Genomic DNA, 17,106 nt, shown 5'->3' on the forward strand with positions numbered 1-17,106 from the left:
AATGTCACCAGAACTAATAAAGCCCGCCGTCTTCCTAATGACAAGAGAGCATTAGATATTATGCTCTCTTGCTAATGATAAATAGACTCTCCCTTTAACTTCATCTTCGAGGGCTCCCTATAATTGCTTGACTTTTCTGTATTTCCAGCTTAATTTGCTATAACCTTTTGTATACTTCTTCTAATTCATTTGTTTGCATAGCGCGAGCCAGCAATTACCGTCCCGCAAGCTGCGAGCTCAGTAATGACGGAAAATGAAGATACGCAAATTAGATGAGCGCTGGAAAACGTGTGAAATAACTATATTCCACTTCTAATTTTTACTTAAAAGTGACTTCTTTTGCTTAGCTGACGACCCGAGAAATCAGAAAATTAAATTTTCAAGTCTTTCCAATTATTTCCCTACTACGCTATTCTTTCTGTATTTATCTGTTCTTCGCCATCTTTTCCTTTTAATCTTTTCCTTTTCCTTTTAATTATTTAAATGAAAAAAGACTGTCACTTTCGGAGATGACCGAGGCATTTCTCATTATTTATTCGACGTGAATATCAAACTAAAGAAAGGCTTCAAAACCTTTTAAGACAAGCTGCCCAATCCATACTGATAAGCTGATAACCATGACATTTTATTCCCGAATTACCAAACTGCCTACTTTGTGTACACTTTCACTAAAGAAACGCGTACTTCTGGTAAATGATTTATTCTCTTATTGCTTCAAGCCGGGGGGAATGCTCTTCTAAAAATAACAGATCACGCCACTTCAGATTTGTAATAATCTGGATTTAAACAAATAAAACTGAGTTTACTTTTCTAGAACCGTTGAACCTTTCCTCAGATTGTTATGCTTTTTATATATAGTCAGCAAAAAGCGGTTGAATTTTTTAACTGCGGTTTGCCCAAACCAATCATCTCTGACCGCGCAGGGAATCAAAAATATATTCAAGCAGAAATCAGCTTGCGTTCCAAGAGCCTTAAATGTTCTCACTCAACAAAATTTATTTTAAAAAACACCATCGACCCATCTCTTATTGTGATTCTAATTGTTATTTTTAACCAAAGTAAAAAAAAAAAAATGGTGCCCTTTCATGTGCCCAATTGAAATGAAACCCAGTTTCGTTTTTACAGATAGTATAAGATATTTGGGTCTTTCCGCTTTAAAATTTCCTACAGTTGAGAGTCCTACACGCTAGATTGATATGATATAACAACGAATTTTCCAGCTGGCGCCATTGTGGACATTTGACAAGTCACGTGGCTTGACAGATACTGATTCTACATGCATAATAGCAAAGAGTGCAACAATCAATGTGCTTGCGGGTTTACTGAGAGCAAACCCAATCTATACCTATAACATAAGTTTTTGTCCCTCGCTTGTCAAAGGGAAAGCACACTGACCAATTTAAGGACGTCTAAGTTGAATATTTGTAATAGCGTTATCTTTTTTTATATTTGAATATTCAGTTTGCCTTTGGGGAGTAGAGCATCTGCTCTGCACTTAACTGTTGGAAAATTGTTTGTCAGAACAGTGGCGGTTTCTATCCCGCTCGCGGAACCCACAACTTGGAGCCACATAAAAGGACGCAACGCAAAGCTGCTCCTACCACACATTCAGCGAGCCATTGCTCGTCGCATTTAATACGCCTACAATGGAGGCTGTACTTGTGTCGGGCGCACAGGCGATTCAGAATGACAACTATGGACTTGCCGATGGATGCTATGACGGCGCATGGAAACAGCGAACTTCATCGGAAAGACGATTTTCTACTTTCTCGCCAACAAGACTTAAGGAAGAGAACCGCGAGAACCACAGCGTTGAGTTGGGCATACGAAGCGCTTGCCCGATCAACATCTACAAGCCCGAACCAGAAATCATAACACTGCCGAAAAAAAAGGAAAAAAGAGTTAAGATAAATGTTAGTGGGATGGTTTATGAAACACTCGAAAGCACTTTAGATCGTTTCCCGACATCTCTGCTAGGATGCCGGGAGAAACGCAGTGTCTACTTTGATTCAATGAAAAAGGAATATTTTTTTGATCGAAATCGCGTGGCTTTTGATTCTATTCTTTATTTCTATCAATCAAATGGCAAACTCCTAAGACCGGTCGATCTAGACATGAAAACATTCGTGAATGAGGTCTACTTTTTCGAACTGGAAGATCTCGTTTCGCATCAGTTCATAGAAGCGTACGGATCGGACACTTCTTTAGTTTCTAAAATGCCGGATAATGCAATTCAGCGGAAGATTTGGGAAGTGTTAGAGCTGCCACATTCGTCATTTACTGCTCAAGTCGTAGCCGTGTGGTCTGTTGGGGTAATACTTTTGTCTATCGTCGTATTTTGTATCGAGACGTTACCAGGGCTACGCGAAACACGAACCGAGAAATCCTCCGCGTTATACAGCATCGAGATCCTTTGCGTGGCATGGTTCACGTTGGAATTGCTACTGCGCTTTCTCACGTGTCCAAACAAACCTCACTTCATCATCTCCTTTCTAAATATCATCGATGTCCTCGCTATTTTGCCTTATTACATCATGTTGGGGTTGGGCGATACGAAAGACACAAGCACGCTTGCATTCTTGCGGATTCTTCGCTTAGTTCGAGTGTTTCGGATCTTCAAACTTTCCCGCCATTATCGCGGGCTGAAAGTCCTTGGGCTCACCCTGAAGGCAAGCTTGCGCGAGTTGCTTCTCCTCACCTTTTTCCTCCTTATGGGGGTCATAGTTTTTTCGAGTGGAGTCTATTACGCCGAAAGCACGCATTTTTCCAGCATTCCCGAAGCATTCTGGTTTTCCGTCGTTACTATGACAACGGTGGGATACGGCGACAAGGCACCGCTTTCCACGTGGGGCAAACTTGTGGGCTCCATGTGTGCTATTGCTGGTGTCCTAACTCTTGCACTTCCGGTTCCGGTCATAGTGTCCAACTTCAGCTTTTTCTACAATCAAGATCGGGACAGACGCGAGGGTGGAAGAGAGCAGGAGACCACACCGACGGTCACTGTATTTACCGAGCCCCGAACATCACTCGAGTGAGTTCCGACGAGCGGACGATCGGGACAGACTCAAGGGGGAAAAGAGCAGGAGACCACACCGACAGTCATTGTATTCACCGAGCCCCGAACATCACTCAAGTGAGTTTCGACAACCAGACTCGTCAATCCAGTCAAACCAGTCAGACAGAAAAGGGGAAACCAACAAAGTGAGCTGTATAATAATCTCTGTAACATGACATAACTTGATTAGGTAGTTCACTAGTTATCCATCTCTTTTAGACTATTTTGGAACCACACGTTAACTCGAATCCTGAAGGAAGACAAAAAAAAACATTCTTAGTGAGCGTGTAAAATACATCCAAGAAAAAATGACTAAGAATTATCCATCAAGAGAACTTGGAGACAGTTCGAGTTAGGGGAGCGCTCGGTTATTCAAGTTCGAGTTGGCGCGAAGCTCGAGTTATTCAAGTTCGAGTTAGCGCGGAGTTCGAGTTAGCGCGGAGTTCGAGTTAGCAAACATTTATGCACGATTAGGTGTTGCCAAAATAAAATACAAGGTAATAAGCCTCAAGGGAAAAAAGCAAATTTTATCAGAAAATGTCCGAAGCGTTGGCATATTTTGGGTATCTTTTTTTGTTTTCATTCTCCTGATCTATACATATGCGCATCCGAGTCACGTATTAGGAACTACAAGTGTAGCTCCTCGCTGAAATATTTCTCTTTCACAAGTTCTTGTAATGATGACTATTACATCTTTTCTAACACAACATCAATGGCAAAATCTGCCTTTTCCCGGAACACCCCACAGCTATAATTAATGCTGTTTCGTTCCGGAACTTTTAAGTAGACACGAAACTGCCCGTCTTTTAATGGCACTACATCTTTTGAAGAGGTAAAATTGTCAGTCTTATAAAAAACCTCCTCACCTTTTAAACACAAACAAAAAGTTTATAAAAAAGTAGTTTTTGAAAGCAAAAACGTTTTTGAGAGAGATATGAATTAACCAAGACCCAAAAACGGATGGAAAATGCTACAATAAGGCAGGCTTCGTTCGTCTTGAGAGGAAGTACTTTATCGTGAACATCATTTGGAAATTTTAACACCTCTCACTTTTTAACAGAAATAGATTACTGATTTCATATTGTTAATCTATTTGCGCGCCTTTTTATATTACGGGCTCCATAAGTCCTTTTGAGGAATAAAAAATATACGATTCCTTGGCGCTCTCGCTTCCGTTTCCTATTCACGGGAAGACGAATTTTAAAATAGTACCATATTTTTAAGAGTCAAATCTGAAAATGTGAGTCATTTAGTATAATTTCTGCGAAAATTATTGCGAGAAAAACAATAATCGATATGAAACGTAGATGAAAAGCTTTTTTACCGCGACTTACAAATGAATTACTTCCGTGGTAATTTGAAATAAAAACAGCCCTATAATTGAAACAGCTGAATAGGAAAAACTATATTGTGTATGCAAACCAAGTCTTAAGCTCTGTGTCAAATCGTCTGTTTAAGTAAAAAAGGCAGACATTGTTCAACAAAAAGTAAGCTTCAAGCGATTAAAAGCGCAGACGGAACCGTTTAAGAATAGAATATGCTAAAACAATTGAGCCCTGTGGTAATATCGAGATAAATGGAAATGGTTTGTTGTATACATTTGTAGGCTTCGCCGTAATTCTGTTTCGTGTATACGATGTTTTTAAGAGAAAAATGTCATGTACACTAGCGAGACGACAACTAGTATAGCGACAATAGCGACAAAAGCAAAAAGTGAAAATAAATGTGGTCTTGGTTTGAGCACGTCACTTCTGGGTCCATGCTAGATTGCTTCTGCTCACGTTCAAGTTTAATCGACAGTCACATTGATTGACAGTCACGTTGATTGACAGTCGCGCTGATTGACAGTCACGTTGGATGACAGTCGCTTTGATTGACAGTAGAGTGCGACCACGAGGTTGTTGTGTTTTCAGTAAGGACTTTAAAGCCCTGTGCAAACTGCGCCAGCACCTGCCAGCATTACTGGCGAATTCTTGCTCGACTGACCACAAGACAAAGGAAATGTCAGAAAGTCCATTTCCCATTTTGACATTTCCCTTGTACTATAGTCAGTCAAGCGAAAATTCGCCAGCAATGTTGGCAGGTGCCGGCGCAGTTTGCACGGGGCTAAAGATGCGAAAACGGCTACAGTGACCGAGAAAACACTTAAACGCTTGGCGACAAATTCCAGAATAGTTTCAAGGGAATAACTTAGACTTTATATTCAGTAACAAACAAAATTAACCGCAAACTTCATTCCTACATTAGCAAACGGAGAAAGGCGAACTTATACTCAAACCGACCACGTACTCGTCAGACCGTAAAACTTGGAATTTCACGTCGTGTTTCGGCGGAGAACGGTTGGAAATCCATCAGACAGAATGCATTTTTACGGGTAGCCTTTCAATTTTCAAATACATTCCGTTGTTTTCTATTGTCGCCGTACTCGTAACCTACTCGTATCTTAAAGTTCCAGAGAAAGTTCTCTGTAGTTTTCTTTCCTAACCAGTGTATTGTTGTTTGTGTAAAGTCGTGCCCCGTGGTTCCCCATTTGCTCCTTCGAGCCGGAAATTAGATACGGGGTGTTTTTCCTATATTTTTCTCTCCGGGCCAACATATTTTTGTGTGCAAAGACCCCCACCCCTGACATTTGGTCCTGCGAGCCGGATATTAGAGGCAGAGTGTTTTTTCTATAGCTTTCTACCTGAACCAGCGTATTTTTGTGTGCGTAAAGACGCGCCATGTGACAGAAAGTCATTGGTTATTCTTCTAGATTTGTTTCTTATTTTGATTTTGTCACAAGCTTTGAAACACTTGAATAAAAAAGGATTATATAATCAATGATAATTTGATATACTCATTTGTTAATGTGATCACGAGAAAAATGGCGCCACTAAAAGCTATGTTGAAAAACGAAAATATTGTCAAATTAAAAATTGTTGAGGTAGAACCGGAGGCAAAAAAGGAATAAGGTGCAGCCTGGCTTTTGCGAGTGAGCGAATTCACATTACACAGATTAAAGCTCTCGGAGCAGAGGCGAGAACAAACAAACTCAACTCACGCTGGGACCGGGAATCAAATCCGGAACCCAGTAGTGAGAATCAGAGGCCGTACAGAGCGACAGACTACCAACAGCGCCATCAAGGAGAAGATCATACACGCACTGAAACTCGTGAAAGTCTAAGAAATATGCTTTTCAGCAAAAAAGTAATTAAAAACTCTTTATTCTCGTCCCTGCCGTCTTGTACAGATTCTGAAAGGGTTTCCTGCGGTTTGTAATATAAGAGCTATGACGTCACAGGAATCATTGCTAGCCCCAGCCTCTTTTACCTCACGATCGCCAGGAACTAATCTGGTGTTATCTATTCATTATAAAATGCAAATCCCATCATTCACTTTTCTATCAATAAAACAGTCAAAGTAATCCTTGCATAGAACTTTATTTCCTACTGATATTTTAAAAGCTAAATAGAATCTTAAATTAATACTAAGTATATGTTTGAATAACAGTAAAATGTGAGCTAAATAAATAAACTTGTACTTTGATTATTATCGTTTGGGTTATGCTACTTGTAATATTATTTGCAAATTGTGAAACGAGTGGAGGCCTGGTTTCTAGAGGCTTAAAAGAGAGGGCGGAGTTAGAATAGCGGGACGAACAAATGTCTCGATGTCTGTCCAGTCAGTCAAGATCATATTTCATACCGACAAGCTCTCGAGGCCAGTCCTGACTAATTTTGTAGATTATAGAATGATTCTTGCTTTTCTTGGTAAGAACTTCAGATGAATAATCCCTTAACGAGTCAAATGCAAACACAGCGAGAGCTTTCACATACTACGTGACTTGTGTGACAGTTAAAGTACGTGCGTGACGTCTTACACTACATAGATGCCACTCCTACAATGTGTACCATGATCACGGAAAGCTGTTACGCCTGACGGGCGTGACCTAGGTGTCACACACTTCGTAGATGCTACTCCTACAATAACATGATCACGGGAAGCTGTTACGCGTGACACGGGTGACCACGGTGTCACATACTCCACACGTCATGCTCTTCAGCGCGCACTCTATACACGCTTCCGTGTGCAAACAGGGTAAGTAAGTAGAGTTCTTCCACCGCTTCTCGCACACTTTACAACACATCGCGCTTTTCAGCGTCTGCTTTTGCTTTTTAACTGAGTACATCTCCCTTAACTCACTTGCAGTTCTTGAAAACTCCTGTAAGCCCGAGAACACGTTCTTGTTCGATTCCGACTGTTCCGAGTTGGCGGAAAGCGACAGGTCTTGCTTCGGGTTCATGCAGGAGACTGTCGAGAAGAAGCCATTGAATGTCTGATTGGTCATGAGCCGGTCACGTGTTAAGTACCCGCTCGCCAGGCGCATGCGCGTCGCCTCGAGGAGCCGGTTCTTTGCGGTCAGCGGCGTGGAGGGCGAGCTGAACTGGAAAACTTGTCCAAGCGCTCGCGGGGTTTTTGGTAAGGCAGGCGGCAGAGATGGTCTTAATTCGCTCTGTAATTGAGCAGCTTTCTGCTCCGCGATGGCCCGCCAGGCTAGCTCGTAAACTTCGTTTTCTGTCCTCTCCACGTCAAACACATACCGAGGGTTGGCCGGGGAGGCCTTGGGCGACTGTATCAGGTTAGAGAGGCTGTCGAGGCGGCTTCGCTTCCTCGTGGCATGTAGGACCCAGTCTCCAACGCTATCTAGGTAAAAGAACGAGTACATCTCGACAGTCGCATGATAGATATTTCTTGCGCTCTCATTGGTGGGGAGCTTGAACGTCACTTTGTAGCCATGGAAACTCTCGCCGATCTCTAGAGTGTACTGCTTGCCCTTCAGCGACGCGCAGAATGCGTCAGAGAACAGATGTCTGCGGAAAGAAATAATCATCATATTTCATAGAAAACATGTAAATCGCGCACAGTGATTGGCCCAGAAAAGTTTACTGGGGCTTTCAATATTCTGCGAACTCTCCCGTCGATTTTCAACAGTTAACTTGACTTCCGTCACTCAAAATCCTTCACATGTTTTACATTTACACTTATTGATTAAATCCACAAAGACGTGGCCATCTCCCGCCTTCATTACAATGGGAATTTTACAAAGGATCAATGCAAGACAGTGACGTCTGAGGGTATGACATACTCATCTATCATTATAACGCCAAGTTCATCCACTCTGACCTCATCTCAATACGCCACCATTACCACCTCCCCTATTGTCACCCCATTAATATACACTCTGACCCCACTCGACACACCGCCACACACCCCTCCCATAATTACTCGTCTTTCTTTGCCATTCCGTGTCCATACATCCTGACCCCATCTATCACATCCCCCACATCACCCCCCCATACTTACTCATCTATCGTCGCCATTCCTTGTGCATACATCCTGACCCTACTCGACACACCGCAACTACCACACCCCCAATACCATACTTACTTGTCTATAGTCGCCATTCCGTTTCCATACATCCTGACCCTGTCTCGACACACCGCCATTATCACACCCCCCATACCATATTACTTACTCGTCTATCATCGCCATTCCTTGTCCATACATCCTGACCCCGTCTCGACACACCGCCACTACCACCTCCTCACCGATGCTGCTGATGGCGGGAAAGGTCGCGGCGCCGTGTAATGGTGATTCCTCTACGAGCTGCATCAAGAGACGCTCCGCCTCACGCGAGGACACCCCTAGGAGGGAACCAACACAAAAAAGTGGACCTTACTTTTCCGGGAGTGCGGTGGTGGGGGGGGGGGAAGGGGGGGGAAGGGGAGGGGGTGGGGATAGTGAGTTCTCTGACCACCCCCGAAAAAAAAAGGATTTCTTAATGCATTTGCAGTATCTCTATGGGACGTTAATTGTCGGATTTGACTACATACTAGAGTGATCTAGCTTATGCTTTATAGTTTTGTCTACAAAAAGCACGTCTATTTAGAACCGAAAGTGTACCTTCGGCCGTTGTGGGGGGTGCGTTCGCGCCCCCTGCACCCCTCCCCTCCCCCCTTGGTACAGGCTTAAACAGGTAATTATAGCTCGGACAACAGACACAACCATCAACCAATTGAATTATTTTCTTTAACAAATATAATATTGTGATCCTAAAATAAAGTGACATGAGAAATGAGTGTCGCGAAAATGAGATGATGGGAAATTTTGGAGTTGGAGTGGCAAGGATGAAAGCATAAGCGCCGTTTATGTGTTTTGATGCATTGAAAAAGGCGTGTCCTTTTTAAAACGAAAGAAAACACTGCAAGATATATCGACAAAATTATATAAAACAAACTTTTTTTACTGCGTTTTAAGCATAATCGAAAATTTCACAATAGCTTCTCAAATGAGCAAATGGAAATGAGTGTTTTGGATGACAAAATGGCGGGTGACTGTATTAAAATGATCATGGTGGTTTTGTGACTTTACAAACGCGCCTGCGATGCAGTCTCACCTTTCATCAGCGCATCCTCCATGCGCAGTCTTTCCAGGGCTCTGGCGTCATTCGCCTGTGCCCACGTGTTCAGCACGTGCTGCTTGGATGACGTCAGAGCATTCTCGCCATACTCACAGCGCAGCAGTAAAGCCATGACACGTGGTGTGTTAGGTATAGTCTCGTGGTACTTCCCCTCTGCGAGGTGGGACTTTACATTCAGCAAAAATTGCCTCCTGGGGAGGGAACATGTGACTAAATACGGAAATTCTCCTTACAATATGAATTAATTCACCTTCCTCCCACCTTCCCACAGCTCTTTGCGACGCGCGAATGAAATCGAAGTCAGGCGTCATGCTTGTAAACAAAGGCAACGTTTGTTTTTATCCTCGGTGCTGGGACGAGAAAGAGGAAAGCCGCCGCCTCCGGAATTGCACCAAACTCAAGCCCCGTTAAATCTTCAAGGAACGCCAATGCAAGCGTGAAGAAATACCCCAAAAGTTTGTCTATTATTGAAATGGTGCGTTTGGGGACAGCCATCAATGACAAACTAGAACAAATACATGAATTTGATATCAACGAAATGAAATACTGCAGTCGTCCACGGGAGGTGGACTTCAGTATCGAAAAGGAGCCGTTTGCGAGTGGCGGGTTTCGGCTCGCCTTTAAAGCCAAGTCCCACGACAAAGGCTTCGCTGGAAAGACGTGGGTTGTCAAAAAATTCCTCTCTAAAACCTTGGAGGACGTGCAAAAGTTGAATCTGACAGCTGAACAGCACACGCGGCAAGTTGTGCAAATGCATATGCTTGCTAAAAACATCGCTGAAAAGCTGCGCGATGAACTAGTCAAGGGAGACTGCCTTGAAGAGTATTGCAAGACTTTGTCTTACAATACCGTATACATGGGGCGGATGACAAATGAGCTTGGACAGCACAAGTGGGTAACCATAGAGGAGTATGTGAAGGGAGACTTTGTCAAGTACATTACCAATGACGGAACGAGCTGCGATTCAGAGGATGGAGACATGGAGATCGAGCAGAAGTGTGCAAGCCTGGCCCACTTTTCTATTGAACATTCTCTGGGGTTGCTATTGATAGTAGACCTGCAGGGGAGTGGTCACACGCTGTACGATCCAGAGATTGCCTCACGAGATCACACAAAAGACGGTAAATTTTTGTTTGCCGCTGGAAATCTATCGCAGACTGTCATGATAACTTCCTAGCTCAGCATCGAGAGTGTAACATGTACTGCAAGTTACTCGGGCTAAAAAATTTGAGAAAGGAAAAAGACTAAGACAATCAATAATACCGAGAGTAAAACATTCATAATTGATTTTTGCACAATTGTACAAAATTATTGTAACATGTTTTGCAAGTTAATCGTGCTTAATAAATTTAATTTGAGAAAGGAAAAAACCAAGACAATCATAATAATTCCAAGAGTAAGCATTCATAATTGATTTTTGCGCTTGGTAATAATATTAATCGTTACAGAAGATGACAAATGTTATATATTTTTTACTGTTTTTTTGTATAACACATAAAAAATCGATGCGTTAAAATATATGCCTTATTTGTTCGAATTAAATCTTGAATCGATGCTGAGAATATAGAACAAATATAGGATAGAGTTGATTCGAGGAAAACGCTAGCCCCCCCCCCCACACACACACACACACACACACGCACACCCTACTAAAACGGATAAAGATAAAGCTGAAGTGTAGTGACTCCTCATCATTTTGATTGGCATATATTTTATTTAAATGTTGAAGTTTTGTTTTAGAAAAAGATATGCTTCCTTGCAATCCTTTGCCTTTATATCATCAACATCTGGGATAAGGCTCTCACAATTGTGCCTAAATTCTGACTTTTCAGCAGCTTCTTGAAGTTGCTCCTCTGATATCTTGAACCCTGTAGAATTTATCTATATATAATTACAGTCATTCTCTAAAGAAAAAGAAAATAAACAAAAAAGAAAAAGAAAATAAACAAAAGAGCTTACCGCACTGTTCTAGCTCCTCTGGAAAACTGTATATGTGATTGGGAACACCAGCAGGCAACGCTGTTTCTTTTTGGTGTCTTATTCTATGGCTGTTCCAGATACTGTCTTTAAAGACATCAACTTCTTTTTGGAAAAGAGGCATTATTATGTATGAAAGAAGAATTCTGCAATAAATCAAATAATACAAACCGTGTGAGTAAAGAAATTTAACAAAAGATTAGTTGGGGGGAAGGGGCAAATACAACTCTTATTATATTTACTGTCTTCTAATGGAAATACCAGAGGTTGGAGAGGTCAAATCTCAACCATTTTTTTTTTTGGGTGAGGATATGAAATATTTTTGAAATTGCAAAATAACAGCCTATGCTGACTGGGGTAAAAGAAGTTCATACAGTGGCATCAGTCTTCTGTCCTTGGAAGAAATCATTCTGGGAAAAGATCCAATAGACAACTACATAATATCAACTAAAAGAAGTAAAAGAAGTTCATACAGTGGCATCAGTCTCCTGTCCTTGGAAGAAATCATTCTGGAAAAAGATCCAATAGACAACTACATAATATCAACTAAAAGAAGTAAAAGAAGTTCATACAGTGGTATCAGTCTTCTGTCTTTGGAAGAAATCATTCTGGAAAAAGATCCAATAGACAACTACATAATATCAACTAAAAGAAGTAATAGAAGTTCATACAGTGGTATCAGTCTTCTGTCTTTGGAAGAAATCATTCTGGAAAAAGATCCAATAGACAACTACATAATATCAACTAAAAGAACTAAAAGAAGTTCATACAGTGGTATCAGTCTTCTGTCCTTGGAAGAAATCATTCTGGAAAAAGATCCAATAGACAACTACATAATATCAACTAAAAGAACTAAAAGAAGTTCATACAGTGGTATCAGTCTTCTGTCCTTGGAAGAAATCATTCTGGAAAAAGATCCAATAGACAACTACATAATATCAACTAAAAGAAGTAAAAGAAGTTCATACAGTGGCATCAGTCTCCTGTCCTTGGGAGAAACATTCTGGAAAAAGATCCAATAGACAACTACATAATATCAACTAAAAGAACTAAAAGAAGTTCATACAGTGGTATCAGTCTCCTGTCCTTGGGAGAAATCATTCTGGAAAAAGATCCAATAGACAACTACATAATATCAACTAAAAGAACTAAAAGAAGTTCATACAGTGGCATCAGTCTCCTGTCCTTGGGAGAAATCATTCTGGAAAAAGATCCAATAGACAACTACATAATATCAACTAAAAGAACTAAAAGAAGTTCATACAGTGGTATCAGTCTCCTGTCCTTGGGAGAAATCATTCTGGAAAAAGATCCAATAGACAACTACATAATATCAACTAAAAGAACTAAAAGAAGTTCATACAGTGGTATCAGTCTCCTGTCCTTGGGAGAAATCATTCTGGAAAAAGATCCAATAGACAACTACATAATATCAACTAAAAGAACTAAAAGAAGTTCATACAGTGGCATCAGTCTCCTGTCCTTGGGAGAAACATTCTGGAAAAAGATCCAATAGACAACTACATAATATCAACTAAAAGAAGTAAAAGAAGTTCATACAGTGGTATCAGTCTTCTGTCCTTGGAAGAAATCATTCTGGGAAAAGATCCAATAGACAACTACATAATATCAACTAAAAGAAGTAAAAGAAGTTCATACAGTGGCATCAGTCTTCTGTCCTTAGAAGAAATCATTCTGGGAAAAGATCCAATAGACAACTACATAATATCAACTAAAAGAAGTAAAAGAATTTCATACAGTGGTATCAGTCTCCTGTCCTTGGAAGAAATCTTTCTGGGAAAAGATCCAATAGACAACTACATAATATCAACTACTTGACTGTATGGACTGTAAATACTTGAAAGGATAACTTATGATTGCCCCGTAATTAATTAACGTTCATGTCAATTACCACCAGCTGTACCTATCAGTATCATTATGCGGATCATAGTATCTTTGCCCCTTCAGCCAGCTTAGGTATTCCTTGAAATATTTTTCTAGGCGCTCATGGAGCTCTCTCCACCATCTTACAATCTATAGTATATTGAGGGAATAAAATCATATTCACTTCCAAAGCTTTACCAATTGCAAATAATATCGCCCTCAATTAGCAAAAGCTTAAAAACAAATTATATGTCCTGTGGGAAAGATTCTGCCTCATGTAGACCAAAATAATGTAAATAAATGAAATCAGAATATGTTACCTGATTGGATGTTGATGGACCATAGATGACAGAGTCAATGGGATCGTCAAGATCACTATGATGGCGCCTGAGGAAGGCATGCATGGTAGCCCTGACTCCCGTTTTGGTACCTTTGTCCATGCGCAAATAGGCTGGGATACACATGGTTTCGTAAATATGTTCTAAATACCACCTTCCGAAGCAGTTTTCTGCTACATGTATATAAGCACCCATAAACAGCCAGGGGAAAAGTGTTGTTTTGATAACCCATGAGTTTATCATGACCATCAACAGAGTGCACGAAATCGGTACCCTTGGTGGTGAATACCCCTTTGGTTTTTTCTTCTTCTGAACAACGGAACGATTTTGAAGACCTTCTGGGTCTAACTCTAACATTACGTCATGTACTAAATCCCTCGTGACGTTTAAATCATGCTGCTGTCTTATCTTCTTATGCATGGCGCGATAACCAAGCAGTTTCCCTGGCCCGTCCAGTTCTTCTTTTACTGCATCCTTTACTTCTTCAAGGGTCACGGTAGTGTCGGTATAATAAATACTGAAGTGACGAAGCCGGCGATCCAGGGAGCGAATACTCCATGTGTAATGAGGATAATCCCTCTGCATATAACTCAATATCTCGTTTCTTTTCAAAAGTTGATTAACATATTTCTTTAGATCATCTTTGAGGTGTGTATCTTCCTTCCACGAATCGTTACGAAAGTATCCTCCACTGGACGCCATGTTTAGACATACTTCGCCTATCCGACATCATCGGGCGGTCTTCAACCGACACTTGCCGATTGTGCCTGTTGACAGACACAACCCACTTCATAATTCGAGACCCGCGCCCCCAACACCGCAAGTCAGCTAACTTCCCTTACAAAACAAACACACGTGAGGGGTTTTCGTTGTCGTGCTCCCTTGCAATGTTTCTCTAGGGACAAAAACAAGGCCCAATGGGACAGATCTCTAAGAAAGGGGTCTCTCGAATAAGTGTTTAGAAGAATATAGTCTGTACTCCTCGCTTTTTATTATGCTTAGGGCCGATGTGCACCATGGGATACTATGGCAGCGATAGGCCGACGAGATTTTACAATCATTTTGCTTTGACATTGATTTCGTTTTCAAATTGTTTTTGTTTTACAATCTAGTTTGTTTTAATTTTGATTTCGCTTTCAAATTGTTTTTGTTTACAATTAAGTTTGCTTTTTGATTTGATTTCACTTTCAGAATACTTTGTTTAACAATTCATTTTGGTTTTAACTTTGATTTCGCTTTGAAATTGTTTTGGTTTTACAATTAAGTTTGCATTTAACATCGATTTCGCTTTTGAATTATTTTTGTTTTACAATTTATTTTGCTTTTGAATAAAAAAAAATGTGATTTTTCCTCCAAGAAAATAAAGAAATCGAACGAAATTGAAGGCTTGTAAAACCACGAAGATGCTTTTACGGATTGCAAAGCATTCTGGGAGATCCAGGGAAAAATTCACGAGGGGAGGGCCAGTCATCACCCCCAGTCCTCTCCCCAAAGTATTTTCACCCCGAAGCCAAACAAATCAATTCCAGGTCATACAGACCCAGAATAGCAGTGTAAACAATTTTAGAATCAATTTGGTTTCAGAAAAGACAGCATTTAGGAGAGCTGTGGTGATTCATTAGAAAATTATTTTCTCATCCAGGCAAAGCCAAACAAGAAAAATCATCATGAATCCACCTTTGCTTGCAAATATCCATAAGCAAAGCACTCAATTATGCCCCAATAGACTTCATGATGTCCTGAGACACTCTCCTAATATGCTCATAGCTGTATTTCTGATGAAAAATACAAGCAACCATCAACTTGTGCTGGCTTCAGCACAACGACGAGGGATTAAAAGTGGGGACCGCAAAGCACTGTTGGAAAGCTTGGATACCGCTGACTAGGTGCAGCTGTGTTTGATCTTGACGGGCTGTATAGAACTCAGAATAGGGGGGGAAGGGAGGTATCTGTCTTCAGTCTGTTTTTTTTTTTGTAAATTCAGCTAAAAATAGCCAGGAGTCAATGGGTTAAACACCACTTACCTAGTTTCCTCCAGCAGCAACTGGCTGTAGTTTACGAAGTATTTCACTCTGAGCTCCAACGCTGACCCTAATACACCCGGGCTCAGCTGTTCACGGAGTGAGTTGCGCAGGTTTATCCAACGCGCATCCCCAGCTTGAACATACCGCAGACCAAAATAGTCGACCTCGGCACTTAAATCATGCTTGCGACACACCTGCATAAACGAACAGAGATAGTCGTACTTTTTCATAAGCCTCCCTACAACGCTGGGTCCAAAGAACAAATACATATAAGAAAAAATCTGCACGCCAGTTACCATGAGAAAATTCTGCTTAAAATTGAAAAGCCCCCCTCTTGGGTTTAAAGCTCATATAAAACTTTGCTTAACCTTAGAAGAATTTTCTATTTAATCAATCTACACAAAACAATTCCAGCACAGATTGATTTCCACCTGAATATTCCGTACTTTGTATTATACTTTGTTTGTTATCCAGAGTTTAATATCTCCGTATCCAGATAATCCCTTGCATCCTTACTGAAAACTTCATCTTTGTATTAGCATCTTATTCTCTCTCAAAATCTAAACCAAAATAAATAGTCTAGCATCGTGCAGTGAAAGCTTAGACTACATACGATTCATGCGTTCACTAGTCCAGACTTGGGACTCTGCGATCGGCATTCTGGCGAGCCAGAGCGTTGAGCGCAAAGAGAGTCCCAGGTCTGGACTAAAACTCTCACCTCCTCCAAAAGACAGCGTCCTGTTGCGTTTTTCGAGAGAGAAACGGACACCATGATTCCATCTGGAGCTTGTGGAAAATGCACCCTGCACAACATCTTGATACGAATCAAGGTTCGCGAAAAACAAAGAAGATAGATATCTCTATCCTGGTTTAGCTTGTGCTTTTGAGTTATCAGTTATCGGAATGAGTAACTTTGTAGTGTTCCCCAGAGATCAAGGAAAGCAAACATTACATTTCGCGGGAAACGACGTACGCACGTGAGGCGGAACATTTTCCACATGCCAAAAGCATGACGTAAGATCTACGCATTCAAAAAGGCAGAGAAAACAACATAGTATTATTGACCCAAACAGCACAAAAAGAACACATCAATCACCATCCAAAATAGTTTGCCTCGGTTCACCACACAAGCAAAAAAAATATTATTTTTCTTTAAAGTATTTTATATAGCGCTTAGAGTAAAAGCGCTTCAAATTTAAAATCCTAATACGCATTAAGAATGGCCCATCCAGGAGCTGAGGAGCACAAGCTTCTAGTAAGCCGAGAAACAGAAAGACATTATCCATGTCTCGACCGGGAGCCGTACCAGTACTGAAGTTCAGTAAACTGGTAAAGGTGAGATGCCCCATACTCTAACAAGCCTACTGG

General features: G+C 41.0%; 2 protein-coding genes and 1 pseudogene across 2 annotated transcripts; 1 reads left to right on the forward strand and 2 right to left on the reverse strand.

Moving 5' to 3' along the window:
• The first annotated feature begins 1,218 nt into the window (after nt 1-1,218).
• Nucleotides 1,219-5,991, forward strand: LOC5513370 (shaker-related potassium channel tsha2). Its single transcript, XM_032382879.2, has one exon. The coding sequence runs from the start codon at nt 1,647-1,649 to the stop codon at nt 3,033-3,035; it is 1,389 nt and encodes a 462-aa protein (XP_032238770.1). The 5' UTR covers nt 1,219-1,646; the 3' UTR covers nt 3,036-5,991.
• A 467-nt stretch (nt 5,992-6,458) lies between these two features.
• On the reverse strand, nt 6,459-16,762 carry LOC5513410 (E3 ubiquitin-protein ligase MYLIP). The gene is made up of 5 exons (XM_001633632.3): nt 16,457-16,762; nt 15,739-15,932; nt 9,492-9,706; nt 8,571-8,739; nt 6,459-7,905 (listed from the first exon to the last, which is right to left on the reverse strand). Exons 1-5 carry the CDS (start codon nt 16,550-16,552, stop codon nt 7,029-7,031), a joined length of 1,551 nt encoding a protein of 516 aa, XP_001633682.3. The 5' UTR covers nt 16,553-16,762; the 3' UTR covers nt 6,459-7,028.
• LOC116618789 lies at nt 11,210-15,068 on the reverse strand (annotated as a pseudogene).
• Nucleotides 16,763-17,106: the final 344 nt, after the last annotated feature.

This window comes from Nematostella vectensis, chromosome 13, assembly GCF_932526225.1.
Source record: "Nematostella vectensis chromosome 13, jaNemVect1.1, whole genome shotgun sequence".
Taxonomy (NCBI): Eukaryota; Metazoa; Cnidaria; class Anthozoa; order Actiniaria; family Edwardsiidae; genus Nematostella; species Nematostella vectensis.